Source organism: Oreochromis aureus, linkage group 17, assembly GCF_013358895.1.
Source record: "Oreochromis aureus strain Israel breed Guangdong linkage group 17, ZZ_aureus, whole genome shotgun sequence".
Lineage (NCBI taxonomy): Eukaryota > Metazoa > Chordata > Actinopteri > Cichliformes > Cichlidae > Oreochromis > Oreochromis aureus.
This window is the reverse complement of record NC_052958.1, coordinates 33322608-33337635: the sequence shown is the minus strand read 5'-3', so window position 1 is coordinate 33337635 and position 15028 is coordinate 33322608. Positions and strand designations below refer to the sequence as shown.

General features: G+C 40.3%; 1 protein-coding gene across 2 annotated transcripts in view; it reads right to left on the bottom strand.

Annotated features, from left to right (window-relative positions):
- Positions 1–15028, bottom strand: part of LOC116336354 (collagen alpha-1(XXIV) chain) — an 85975-nt gene that overhangs the window by 28310 nt on the left and 42637 nt on the right. The window contains exons 15-29 of one of the 2 annotated variants that reach the window (XM_039600987.1): positions 14510–14563; positions 14361–14405; positions 13958–14011; positions 13721–13774; positions 12588–12641; positions 10379–10483; positions 10119–10172; positions 9980–10033; positions 8336–8380; positions 8086–8139; positions 7516–7560; positions 3878–3931; positions 2849–2902; positions 1496–1549; positions 897–950 (exon numbers count right to left, since the gene is read on the bottom strand). In XM_039600987.1, coding sequence (XP_039456921.1) covers positions 897–950; positions 1496–1549; positions 2849–2902; positions 3878–3931; positions 7516–7560; positions 8086–8139; positions 8336–8380; positions 9980–10033; positions 10119–10172; positions 10379–10483; positions 12588–12641; positions 13721–13774; positions 13958–14011; positions 14361–14405; positions 14510–14563 — 834 coding nt within the window. The remainder of the gene's footprint in view (positions 1–896; positions 951–1495; positions 1550–2848; positions 2903–3877; positions 3932–7515; positions 7561–8085; positions 8140–8335; positions 8381–9979; positions 10034–10118; positions 10173–10378; positions 10484–12587; positions 12642–13720; positions 13775–13957; positions 14012–14360; positions 14406–14509; positions 14564–15028) is intronic. The other variant, XM_031760211.2, reaches the window with a different exon arrangement.

Here is a 15028-nt window from a genome sequence, read left to right as displayed (position 1 = left end):
CAGAAGGAAGAAAACATTCTGAGAATTAAAGAAGACGATCTCAGATGAGAACTAAAGTAATGTGGTAGTAACTTATTACAATTATTTTTTCTCCCAATAGGACACATTCATCTAGAAAGCTGCTGTTTGGTGCAGAAGCTACTGTAAGTGGATGCAAACTATCAATTTAAAGGGGCGATTTCAGCAAAAATAAAAGGTTGAAAAGTCCAAAATAAGCTTCTGCTTGCTGACACTAGCCCACCATTTTACAAGAAAGCACCAAACTTTTAACTATCTTGCTAGTAAAGGAAATTTGGAAAAGCTGCTTATGTGTTAACAATTAAATGATTCTTCAGGGACTTTTCTAAATGTCAAGATACAAAACAAAAGAGTTTGTTTCCAATAAAAAATCTTTTTTTGAGGGCAACCAGATTTCTGTTAATACCCCAGGACTGCAGTAACCTTATTAAAAGATAACAGGACGTGCCGCGGCATGTATATCTGCCAAGTTGGTTCAGGATTTTAAATTTGCTTCCTCCTCAATTTCTGCTGCTGCAGAATTTAAATTCTTAGAAAATCACAAGAACAGAAACCAGAAATTGTTCTTTTGCCACCTGTAGGTGTTGTTCTTCTCTCTGCCACACGATGTCCCACCAGCATTAAATCACCTCACTGGTTTGACCTTACAATGATGTCTTCTAACACTAGATTCATGGGGCTCGTGAAACAGTTGTAATTGCACCTATAAAGAAGCTCGGGCCATGTGGAACGACATCCACATGTCTTTTAATTGCTTCAAGCTCTGGTTTATGGGAAAGAAGATGTGATGTGAAACAGACAAACCAAAGGTCTGATGAGGGAAGTTTTTTTTAAGAGACTGATGCAGCTTGTGCCCAAATGTTACAGTCTCCTCTTACCCTTCTACCCTTTGGCCCAGCAATGCCTGGACTACCCCTCGGTCCCGGTGGACCCTGTCAGAAAAAAAACAGTGAGGACATAGAAGTGAAATTAGTGAGAACATAGACCAGGAAATTATAAGAAGAAGGGAAAAAATAAGAATAAAGTTTGAAGGTTTTCATAATATTTGGTGGAGTTATGGTTATAATATTTAGATAACATAACTATGCATCTTCTAACCACATCATCACTAATGCTGTGAACCTACGGCATGCTGCACAAAGACCTCAGTGGAAATGATCATCAGCCAGTTAGATGCACTGTTTACTGCTCCATGCTAAATTGTGAGAAACGGGGAAACTGACGTATCAAATAGCCCTCATAAACTTTAGGTGTTTACAAAGACGAGTGTATCCTTCAGCACAGTTTAAGGGCCCAAGAAAATCTTGCAATTTAGGTATTTACAGACATCCAGCTGAGACACTTGGTACAGAAGATGAGATTCATTAATACACAGGAAGCAAAAAGAACTCAGCAAAGGAAATTGGTGACAAAAAATACACATATAGGGAGTTGTGCATGGAGTTAAAATCATGAATGTTTTTGTTGCTCCACTTACAGGTGCACCTTGCATGCCGATGTCCCCTGGGCTTCCTGGCAACCCTGGATAACCCTGACACCAAAAAGAAAGGGGAAAACATGTCACTCTTTACTGATATCTCCTACAAAAACATTTTTAAAAAGTAAAAGCGGTTAACACGACATAAAATATCCAGGCTTATCTGCACTACGCTCCGGGATCAGCGACTAATCTGGGGCAGCGGTGAACAGAACTGTTTCATATTATGTTGTCTTAGAATGGGCTCCAGGCTGTTCGGTGTTGTGGTTCTCACCCACATTTTACAGTATTTTCCTATAATTATCTATGAGGGAATAACACCCAAAAGTCAAAGAAAGTCACTAAAGACAAGAACACTTTCCAGAAAATGCTAATCCTGCAAACCATCTTTGAACAGAAACAGAATTTCTGGATACGATCATTGTAATCTGTGATGATTACACAGCACAAGCCTCCAAACTCAACCTCCACTTCTCGTTAATGTGGCTACATTACACCACCAACTGGTTCACACAAATCACTGCAATCCCTCTCGTAGCTCACAAACATCTCTCTCCTTCTCAGTCAAATGTGCACGCTAGCCATTTGACTGCCACCAGATTAGTTAGGTCAGGCCTGGGGCCCAAAGCCACAGACATGGAGTCAATCCAAGGCCCCTGGACAGTGAGGGATGTAGGCCAGCTTCTCTTAAAGATTCATGCAGCATTACAGCACATATAAAAAACACTGCTGCCCTGGACACTGTTTTTACTCAGTCTCAGTAATCCACAATCAATAGGCGCTATATTCACTCAGCTTTTACACAGCTAGGTTAGGCTTTGACTCTCTGTAGTGTTACAATGAGGTACAAACTATGAATAACTGTTAGTGGTCACCTATCTAGAGATTATATAGGTGCGTAAAAGATCTAAAAGATTCTCGTAACCTCCAAGAATACAGTACCTGCACGTTTATTTGCAGCAATACTCTATATTGTGCTGCTGTCAGTATATTACTGCAAATTTACAGTGAAAGGTTTCACTGTGCAAACACCTTCAACAACAACACTGTGGAAAGATCTATTTTGCAAACATTTGTACCTTCAGAAGTTGCAACACTGAGTAATCTGGAACTCGGGTCTCTAGAGGGTCTGCTTTCATTTCCAGGAACTAAAACTTGTAACATCTGCCAAAGCTTACAGCCAGCATCGCTTAGTGGTTCAAATTTAACTCATTATCTTTAGCCATTAGTTTACTGTTTTAGTCTATTAACGCCGTAGCATAACTGATTACTTGGAAACCCTTTTACCCTAGGTTTGTGAGCTCTCAGACAAGAAACAGAGCGCTGCAGAATATCCTGAATGACTGCACTTACCCTGGGCCCCTTCTCTCCGGCTGGACCTGTTGGACCTGGTGGTCCCCGGTCACCCTGGAGGAAAAGAAAGAGTTGATCATTAAACCATTACCTAAAACCTCAACACACATTCACATACATTTCCTACTTAATAAAAGCCATGAAAGTGGAGAGGAGCTTCTTAAGTGTAGAAGGTAAATGTGACAGTGGTGTACAAATAGCAGATACTATATAAATGTCTTTGGCCCTCTGCACAGTATAATAAAAGCAAAAGGTAAGTTTCCAAGGACCTCTTTTTAACCCCTGTAACACTTGTTATTCCACCTTGTCTCACACAGGGATCAGACTATTCGTATGGAGCTGTTTTGGAAATACTTAGGGCAGTATTAAACAAATATTATCCATATATCTATAATGTGAAAAGAATTTTTAGGCTCTCAGGGTATGGCTGGTGCTGACAGATTGAACCAGGAGGAGGATTTTTGTGTAAGAGGAGTAGGAGGACAAGCAAGAATCTGACAAGCAGATGGCTTCCCACCACAAGAACATGTTCTGACAAACGGGCCTTCTGGATAGGAAGGAAAAGGGGCTGCAGGTTGAGATAGAGGGAGGGAACAATGACTGTACAGAGATTAAAAAGGTGTGTAATGCTGTGCACGTTTACTCGGCATAAGCTGAGGTGGAAAAAGAACTTTTAAAAAAAGCACTGTGTCAGAAACAATTACATTCTGAGAGTTTCTAACATCCACAGACAAGCAAATTTGTCTAAAGAGTCTGGTAATCACAGTGAATGGAAATGTTCCCTTCATTACAGCTTGAGGTTCAGCAGAGGGGCGGAGGGTTGAAAGGCAATAATTGTGATGTGGATTTGACAATATTGTTATTGATGTGGATGTGAGAGTGTTGAGTGTTTATACAAGCACGTGTTCTGGGGCTTGTGGGCCTCAAGCCATGGCTGCTTAACATAGGCCTAATTATATAGGTCTGCCACTGACAGGCAAGCGGCTGATGCTGTCTGACAGCCTAATGACAGAGAAACACACACCTTACCTTTTCACCAGGAACCCCTATCACCCCAGCTATCCCAATCAGGCCTGCTGGACCCTGGAGAGGAGAGGGATAGCGTTAAACAGAAACACATCACGAGAGGTTATATCTGCGCAAAAACTCAATCTTCATTCATCTAAGGATTACTTCCCGACTAGTCATGACACCTGGAATGTGAGAGGTCATAGATTACAATCTAATGCTTACGTAAGCAAAAATGTAGGTGCTGCAAAGATGAAGAGAAACCTGAAGGGGTGAAGATCATTTTTACTAGCGCTACTTCAAGCAATGCAAAATCACATCTTGACTTTCACGTTTTGTTTTGGAGAGTTTTTCCTAGAAATAGTGCTCAACTAAAAACAGTGAAGAAACAAAGGAAAAGTAAACACATCAATATGTGCCAGTAACCATGCTATAACAATATTAATTCCAAATCCACTTCACAACCCATGTGGTATTGATACTGGGCCGTTATTCAACAAAGCCAGAAAAAAAGGCTGCAACCTTGTTGTGACTGCTGAAACTAAACTGTTGTCTGGCAAAAAAGGGAAAAAAAGTAACAAATAACACATTTTTTGCTCACATACTATGTTCACACTGCACTCAGAGTCAAGAAAAGCTATTTTGTGAACGACTCCTTGTGGGGGAACCACCAGAAAATGTAAGTATGGAAGTTATCAGAAGAGCTTAACCATTTCCAGATTAGTCATGCTGGGACGGGGGAGTGGGGGGTGGGGGTGCTATAGTTTGAAGCGGTGCCAGCTGCTTCACTGGATAATCTGGAGTAAAATGGCAAAATGTCTCAGTGGCTGATTTGACATTCTGGCAGAAAAGTGCAGTTAAAAAAAAGTTTGTCCTCGTGTTTCTAAATATGCAAGTATGTAAAGTGAGAATAAACAGGAAGGAACGATGTGAAATGTGCAATTATCACAAGCCAGACTGAAGCCTCAGGATCAAGAGGGCTTGCATTGCAACACCAGATTTCTGTGTAATAATTCAAACGATTGCCCGACAGCAGAACACGCCGGCCAAACGCTAAAGCCAATGTGGTCAGTCTGCGGCTGTGGCTGTTGTGTGGGCCGATGTTGGTTCCCATGACTGACACAGTTAACACACTGACACAGATTCTTCGGGAGTGCTGTTCTTACTTTCACCGTACAGACACATATATGTATGCCTCTATATGTAGAGGAAGGGAGAGTCGGAGGCTGAGACCAAAGTGGCAGACAAGAAACAGACCACAATGACAGACAGGGTTTTTTTTAGTTTTTTTTTTAGTTTTTTTCCATTTGTCAGGACCTAAAGGGCTGACAGCCTGAAAGTGTGTGTGTGTGTGTGTGTGTGTGTGTGTGTGTGTGGGGGGGTAAATTGACCTCAAATCTCTTAATTCGGACGTGAAGCGGGATATTGTGGTGCCCTGTATCACTTAACAGAAAGACGTGGCTTTAAAAGTTTTTCCATGTGACAGAGGCCTTGACATGAGAGCTTTAATGTTTCTCTGAGCCACAGCATTGATAAGACCTCACAGTTAAGGAGGAAATACAGCCAAAGTTACATTTTAATAAGAAATTCTCTTTAATAGGGATATTTAAATGAATGTGAGTACACTCTGAGTCAGTGACACACACACGCACACACACGCACACCATAGGTGAACTCTGTTTCAGAACATTTGATGCTTTTATTAGTTGTGGAGTGGAGACTGAGATGAAAACAGAACAATCAGCAGATAAAATGGCCTGGCCTGGTAAATGGCCTGTATTTATATAGCGCTTTACTAGTCCCTAAGGACCCCAAAGCGCTTTACATATCCAGACATCCACCCATTCACACACACATTCACACACTGGTGATGGCAAGCTACGTTGTAGCCACAGCCACCCTGGGGCGCACTGACAGAGGCGAGGCTGCCGGACACTGGCGCCACCAGGCCCTCTGACCACCACCAGTAGGCAACGGGTGAAGTGTCTTGCCCAAGGACACAACGACCGAGACTGTCCAAGCTGGGGCTCGAACCGGCAACCTTCCGATTACAAGGCGAACTCCCAACTCTTGAGCCACGATCTCTTGATAACCTCAAATCAGCCAAACTATGATCTTAAAAACTCAAAATTAAACTGAGAACAGTTTATTGGAGGCCTTAGAGGATAGGTGTCAAACTCATTTTACATCATGGGCCACATGCAGCCCAATTTAATGTTAGGCGGCCCAGACTCCTTTTTGACAGTGTAAAATAGTCTAACTGCACATGTAATCCTTGAACCATCTCAATATTTGGGCTTAAATTGTAAAAAATGAATGCGTTAAGTTACAGAAAAAGTTCTGGCAGCTTTATTAGTTAATTTATAGAAAATGTCCTATTTTATTGATTTATTTTACTTTGGATAGACTGTAAAAAAAAAAAAAAAATTAAAAAATAAAACCCCGCATTTCTGCAGTAGATACTGAAAAAACAGGAACTCTTCTGTCATTTTGTCTGTTACTTCATTACTGTAGTATGAATGACTGTGGAGGAGGTCTTTATCAATAGGACAGGCTGTAAAATTTATGGAAATACATTTAAAAGCCTTCTTTCCCATTTTCCAAAGACATCCGTCCAGTGGGCCGGATTGGAGTGTTTGCCGGGCCAATTCTGGCCCCCGGGCCTTATGTTTGACACCACTGCCTTAGGGTGATATAGATGCACAGTGAAGACAGGTTGACTGAAACCCCTTTGGATCGACCCAGGGCTTGGAAGTTTTCTTTTTTTTAGCTTCTTAGATATCTAATTTATCTGGAAAGTGATGTAATGGCATTCATTAGAGCCTCCATATGTTTTAGAGGGTTTTTTTTTCCACTCTGCATAGCCCCATGGTTCCTGTTTGGCTTCAAAGGGTCCTCTACTCAGTAACTGCTCTCATATGTGCAGTGCTGCAACAAAGTCCAGCAGTCCCACTTGGTTGCCTCCACTATGCACAGAATGCAAATATTAGCATTAAGAGGCCTCCAGGAAAGACCAGCATACTTTGATTGGTCAGAACAGTTGCGTGCATACGAGAATATTACAAGCTTGTCCTGGCATTTCTCTACAGTATCTGTGTCAAGTATAAAACCCAAAGACAGACGTACGAAAGCGTGATTTTTGCAGTTAGTTGATTTCTTTACAACCAGTCCTAACACAGATGTCTCTGGGTAATCGATAAACAGTCCAACATTTCTGTGTTAACAATTTCTCTGTAAGTATGATTCATGCACAACAGCATGTCAAAAAGGCTTTTACAGGCTTTGAGCCATAAAAAAAATGGACAACACAAATGAGATCACTTCCACAGAGGATATCTGTTCTACTGAGAAGTTCCACCAATTCTGATTTAAAAACAGTATTTGGTCGCAAGAAGAGAGATCCAAAATTTTTTAGCCTCAAAAGTAGGTCAGTAAAATAGTGATGCATGAGAATGTGTTCCTGTAACCACTTCCAAAGTTGCCACAGAGAACAGTTTATTTACTGGAAGCACTTCATCAGTATCACAGTGGAATCAGTGGAATCTAATAAAAGCTATACCACAGCCCTGTACTCTCTATAAAGGAATCCAATGGAAAACTACTAATCCACAGTACACCGTCTGCTAGCTAATGTCATTAGAGGTGTGAAAGGAACTTACTTGTGGTCCAACTTTTCCAATATTTCCTATGTCCCCTTTCTCTCCCTGCAAGCAGTAAACATCAGAGAATGTGCTGGTTAACTTCCTGTAATTAAACAGATCACTGATTTGGTTCTCACAGGATATTATAAGTACAAAAAAGATCACACACATAGACCATGGGACTACATCTTACTCTGGTTTGCCATCATGTACGATGATGGTTTTTTGGAGAAAAAAAACTCCAGAATAAACGGCAGCTCTCTCATAAATAAGCGCATGTTTACAGCATTATAAGTCTAGGCAATAAGCACCTCACAAGGGGAGGAAAGCATTAGACCAGTAAAATCTTGATATACATAATACTAAACTTATTATACCACATTACAGCCAAAAAATAAAAGAGTAGGGAAAAAGTCTACAGTGGACTATATTGCAGTGTAACTCCATTTTTACAACAGTATTACGATTTTTCAGTGAGATGATGATGTCATGACTTCACATAACTTGTAAGGCATATACAAATCTAAATTTGAAATTGCCACAAATATATGCACTTACGTATACAGTGATTAAGTGATGGGACCTCACCTGTAAACCCTCGGAGCCAGGTTCACCTATGTGGCCTTTCCTTCCAGGTCTCCCCTAAAGGTTGACAGACACATACACATGAACGTAAGTATAAATGCTGATCAAATGATGGCAAAGCTTATTTTATGCCATCCAATCGGAGGTGATTCATCTGTGTGAATCGTTTCATTCAAACCACCTACGAAAGGCTTAGCATGAGTTCCGTGTGCGGCTGAGTGCAAAGTCAGTGTATGAATTTGGGAGTTCTTACAGTAGGGCCAGGCCTGCCGGGTGGGCCGAGTGGTCCTTCGTCGCCCTGCAGAAACAAAGTTTGTTCAATAAAAAGTTTCCACAGGCGTGTTTCTGAAAAGTTGTAAATAAAAACGTCTTACACTGATTTGAAAATTATACAAAGCATTTATTTATCTTCTAAAACAGATGTTAGAACTTATTTTTTTATTATATTTCATAATACCAGGAAGTTTAGCACGCTGTTGTATCACTTCTTATTTTAACAACATTTGGAAAGCATGTGCGAGGATAACAGTTGGTGAGGTTTCTTCCATCCTTGGTGGTAAAGGATTTCAGCTCCATGATGGCTCAGGGCTTCTTCTGTCTTTTTATTAATTATTAACATTATTATTATCATCATTATTATTATAATGCATTAAATGTTTTCACTGGGTGGCCAAGAGAACTGTTGACTAATAACAGTCATTTTTAAGCATAGGTTCAATCAAAAAGTGAGACATTAAACCTTAAAAAAGTTAAAAACCCATATTAATGATCAAACGTCTCTACCCCGTGCAGTGATTTCCACTGTAGCATTGTGCCAGCAACTCTGGGGACATCTTGTAGCCCCGTGTTACTCCTACCCATGTTTTTTTTGTTGCATGCAACATTTCCCCTCTAAACATCCATTATCGCTAACAGATGAAGGCAATTCTGTCTGAATTGGTGATGTCGGCACATTCCCTTGTCTGCAGTACAGGAAACCCACAGGGGACTGTGCTTACTCAATTCCTGTTTACTCTGTACACCTCAGACTTTCAGCAAAACTCCAGGTCATACCACCTACAGAAAATCTGATGATTCTGCAGTTGTCTGATGTCAGCAGGAGAACCACCGCTCACCAGATTTTTTTTTGATTTTTTTTTTACAAACCATAGAGATGGCTGTGTTGTAAAATCCCAGTAGCTCAGCAGTTTCCGAAATACTTAGACCAGCTCATCTGGCCTTAAACCACCCTTCTCCCTCATTCATAGCTTCAGTGGGTTTTTTTTTTTTACCGTGCCTACATTTCTAAATGCATTGGGTGGGATGCTAATTAGATATTTGCATCAATGAGAGACTGAACAGGTGTACCTAAAAAAATGGGCAACTTGGTTTCTTACAAGGTCTTGCAAACTGGATATGGAAATGTTAAAATTTTACTCAAATACAGATACAAAATGAATATATCTTGTTCTTTCTCAACATCATGGTTTTGGGGTATCAACCTTTGTCTGCAGTGTGTGACAGAAGAATACATTAGCCAACTCTACACCATTGTGGAGTGATGCCAGGTCAATATTCCAACATTAAGCACAATAGAAAACTGTGTGTTGCTCTACACTTTCCAGTGGCTTCAGTTGCTTTTTACAGGGCTGGAAAAAATTTCAGCCTTGTTTTCATAAGCACCCGTTGGTGAATCATGACTTCACCTGGTGGAACATGCCCTGAGAGATATGGCAGGGGGGAAAAAACATCTGAGATCTGAGCTATACCTGTGAAATATGAATAGAGGTTAAATGAGAGGGAGTGTGTTAATTTATCTTGCATGATCAAATGGAAATTCCTCAGTGAGCTATAGTTTCCACTCTGCACGAGTGAATCGAGAACCTGGAAAGATAAGTTAGGTGTCAAATTGTCTCACCTGTATTCCTTTAGGCCCTGGCGGACCCTGGGGTCCTCTCTCACCCTGCAAACCCTAAAACACAGGTGAATGCATGACTGGATGAAATGAATGAATGAGTAGATGGATCGAGAGAGTTTAAAAAGAGATGCCGTTGTACCTTTGGACCAAGTGGTCCGTTTGGGCCCGGTGCTCCAATGTCCCCAGGAAACCCCTTGCAAAATCAGGGAGAAAGAATATCGTTATAGAACATTATTATTAAGCCAAATGTTTTGATTCCTCTGCATTAGCCTGTATAAGACAGAACTGTATAAAAATAATGATAGATTGCTACTGAGCTAATGATCTCCCTTAGGCAAGCCTGCCATGACACGATCACTCATCTCAAAAAATGTGCTTGCGAGCTGCGGCCTTTGTCACCTTTGATGACGTAGCACTCCTGGGCAGCTTGACTTTGACATTGTCCATGTGTTTCACATACTTTGCAGTATTAACAATGTGCAGGTGAGACATTCTGCATAACACCTAAAGAAAGAGTGCTGGCAAATCATGACAGAGCAGGAAAAATTCAGGGACATATTAACATTGTGGAAATGTAATAGTTTTGACTTAGAAATGCTTGTAACTAGCAAGATAATGTGCTACATTCAGTTCAGTGCTATGTTGTTGCTAGTGGGAGAGCTAGCATAGCATAGAGAAGTTTTTCCAAGTTTTTAATTTAACCACAAGATGCAGTCAGATGAGTTGATGCCTGCGAAAAGCTCCAACAATCCATACTGTTGCTCTCTTTGTCTCTCGTATAACGCTTGTTTTTAGGCTTTTAATGGAACTACTACTAATACATTTATCCAGAAAAACCCCCAAAACGTTTTAAGCAAAGCAAGTCGATTACTGACTTAAAAATTAAAGAACGTAAAATAATTACTTGTCTCTTCCATGACAAAGAAACAATTCAGTCTCTATTAGTCAGAGCGTCTATAGCTAATTATAATCATTCAAATCAACATCAAATTACAATTTTTAGCAATTATAGGGATTATGAATGATAAAGGTAATGTTTTCTGAGTATGAATAAATAAACTGAGCCCAATAAAGGAACAAAAGCATAGCAAAACATCCAAATACATGTACCTAATATGAGCAACAGTATAAGGCTCTGTGAAGTCATCTGTTTCTGTTTTAAGATTTATATTAATTTGTTCATTATCTTCTAAATTCATAGATAATTTGGTGTGAAAACAAACGGAATAACGCCCATGACAATCCCGTCGAATCTAAGGTGAGCCAGCATTTGCAGTAAATGCACTGTGAATGGAAATACTTATTTTACAGCCACATGCATTCAGCTTAAATCCTATATCTGCTACCTGCTACTTTATCCCCCTATGCCGTCTTTGTCTTTGCATTATCATAAGTTTGACTTGGAGCAGCCATAAAAGAAGCACTGTCTTGGCAACGTGCCCATCACATTACACACTCTGTTAGGAAAGTAGCTGTATCTGTGTTCAGGCTGGCTCTCAATCCATCTTTACTTTAGTCAGCAGACTACACTGAGCCAAAATACAGTAAAAAGAAATGCTGTCATATACTACAGTCAGTATTTTAAGAAGAGAAAAGCGGAAACATTTTACTCTGACCTTCTCATACCAGATTTATACTGGACTGCTGAATACTGGCCTCAGTGAAGCTCATGTTTTTAACAGTAGCTGCCTCTGACTCTTCATTTCATGCAAGCACAAGAAATATTAATAATAATAATTTATTTGTACAATACTTTTCAAAACACATTGTTACTGTGTCACAGTTTGAATAAAAGCTAAACATAAGTATACATGTTCCAACATACAGATACATAAATGGGAAAATATGAAGGGAAAGCTAACCTATAAAAATAAGAGGTCAGTCGCTCTGATATAAGCAAGAGCCAGTCAATATAGAGCTTTATATGTTAATAATGTGACGTTAAGGTGGATTCTGAATTTCACTTGGACCCAGCAAACAGAAGCAATAATAGGTGTGATTGGTGAGCGTCAGCTAGCTTTTGTTAGCATCCTTGCTGCTGTGTTCTGCACCATCTGGAGAGGAGCTATGGAGGACTGAGAGATGCAAGTGACTGACAGTAATAGGTGGGAGAAAATTAAAGTGCATATTAAAAGCTCTAGATAAAAGAATGAATTACAGTAAGTTTGATTTTTGCAACATTTCTTAAATGAAAGAAACATGACTGGATGAGTTTTGAGATTCAAAGATGATGCCAAGGTTCTGTGCAGATTTCTGATGTTGCTGACTGATCTCCTTAGAGAAACTGTCAGGGCCGAACACAAGAACCTGTTTTACCAGGATTGAGACGGACGAAATTTGAATACATCCACTTAGAAATGGCAGAGAAGCACTCACTGAGACGGGAGATGCTGTTAAGGTTTTTGGGCTTAACAGAAATGTACAACTGTGTGTCATCTGTATAGCAATGGTAGGAGATTCCTTTGAAACTATTAAGTAACATGTATAAAGAAAACAAAATTGGTCCAAGAATTGAGTGCTGGGGGACTCCACATATGAGGAAATACATTTGTTAAGCATCTGTCAGAAAAGTATGATGAAAAAATATGCACAAACATGTATGCCCTACCTCTGGTCCTGGAGGCCCAGGTGGTCCAGGCACACCCATTTCTCCAATTTTACCCTGACGAAAAGAGAAGAAAGACATGAACAATTTGCTCCTCTTGTGTTGTGCTGATATAATCCTGAAATAAGTCACTGGCACCACTTTGATGATGTATTCAAATATCAGATCACCAAGGGGATCCTACAGAGAGTCTAAAGCATTCAGATCATGATTCTGCTTGCTACAATGTTTGGACAGGACAGGGTAAAAAAAAGAAAAGAAAAGAAGATCATAAATAAATAAAAATTAGCCAATAAAGGGTAACAATGTTACTTCATACTTGCTAATCTGTGGTTGACAAAAGATTTTCCAAGCAGTTTCTGTCACTCGTCCATCTCAAATGTTTATTTCTTTGCTTTGATTCTCCACAGATAGCTGTTTAACTTGTGCAGCTTTCCTGCCATTATGTTAACACACTAATATTACAGACAGCTGGGCACCAGTCTGGGTTTGGTGTGGAATAATGGCTCTAATCGCTTCAGTAACAGTTCTTAGTAAGTCATAGATGAAGCAGTTTGCTGAAACCACAACTTATCTCTGATTGGCTGGCAAGAGACAAGAGCAGGAAAAAAACCCACCTGGAACCAAAGATTGAGCCTCAGCCTTTGACTCACAGGGATTACGTTTACACATGCTAACCTCTTTATTTGGCACTGGCTGTGTTTAATATAATTATCCAGCACTGTAACAGTATACATATGACAGGAAATAACAAAAACCCTTTAATCATGTAGACTGCTAACTACATGTTAGCTTTTTGTCTTTTCTTTCCTCTTTACACTGGGCTAACAATGTCATTATTCTCATTACGTGACTTGTTTAGATATCATCCTGCAGGGAGTTTGTAATGTTTTATCTTAAAAGAGATTAATTTGCCCTAATGGTTGCTTGTGCTGATAAGCAAACCCAGAGCTGTTTAAAGACATTAATTTCGCATTTATCTCCTATCACTGAATCTCCCCACCCAGAAAATCTAAGATAAAAGTAATGTTTTCTGAGTATGATTAAAAAAACATGGCAAAACATCCACGAACATGCAAATACATGTTCCAAGCATGAGTAACTTTGCCCACTCAGACACACTCACACAGACATACCGGTGGCCCTGGTTTCCCTCTGGGCCCAGGAAGACCAGGTGCACCAGCAGCACCCTGAAAGACAAACACACACCATTTTTGAGTTGATTTTACAGAGTATGTTGTTGACTTTTCTTGTTTTTTTAAATCAATCTCTATGTACCGTAATGGAGCAAACACAGGTAGAACCTACTGGTAATAGCAGATACACACGTTGCACGGTCACATGGCGTGCTATGCTTTTGTAAGGACACTTACCTTATCCCCCTGGTACCCCATCTCTCCTGGCTCGCCCCTTTGTCCGGTTTCACCCTAGATTTCATAGTATCAAACAGAGATATAACACAACACCGCATTGCCGCAATGATCTGAAGAAACCACAGACAAAAGAACGGCACAGACTACACAGAGGCTGTTTAATGCACCAGCACTATCGAAATTCAGTTTGATAGGTTGAGTTCAATGTCGTGAAAGCAAATGAAGAGTCTGTAAAGAACCACTGAAGCAATATCAGTGTTTAATATGAAAAAATGATTAAACACTAATACATAGCACTGAGTTTGCTGGATGTGTTAGCAAAATGTCACAAGGATCTCATATAGTACGTCCAAGTCACACATTACACACAGATGCACTGCAATAATATAAATATTTAGATCACCTTATCACCTTTCAATCCAGGCAGGCCGGCTCGTCCTGTTGGGCCCTGTCGCAGAGAGAGTGGAACAAAAGGAAGGAAGAGTTTAAAATGTAATCACTTAGGATTCTCCTAAGATGTAAAACATTGGTAGAAGCAAAAATCAGGCCCACCTGAGGTCCCACCATACCAGGCAGTCCTCGTGGTCCCTCGGGCCCTGGGTCTCCCTGCGAAGAGAAGGACACAGTGGAATTTATGTATATGTATCACAAATACACACACATGTAGTACTTGTAATACGAGTCCATTGTTGTTGTCTGATAGTGAATGACATTTTTGCACAAAATATTTCTGATCCATTGTTGACATTGTTTTGACATGCAGCACATTCCTGTTTGCCACAACCCTATGAGAAACATAAGCAGTGTTGGCAGAGTATCCAGTTGTTTTGCAACGGTTTGGGTTGCCAGACCCCAACAGTCAATCCACTCTAATTGACAGAGGTGAGGGGAGACTGGCCAGAAAGTGTGGCTGGACCAAACAGCAGACAGGCTGCTCAGGTAGCTTTCACCCTGTCTGCAGTAATGGTCAGAAGCACTGATGTGATGACAACAATTTGTGTATGCCCAAGTACGTGTGAGAGCATACGTACTATACTATTCCCACAGACACAGCAGTTACAAGTTACTCGT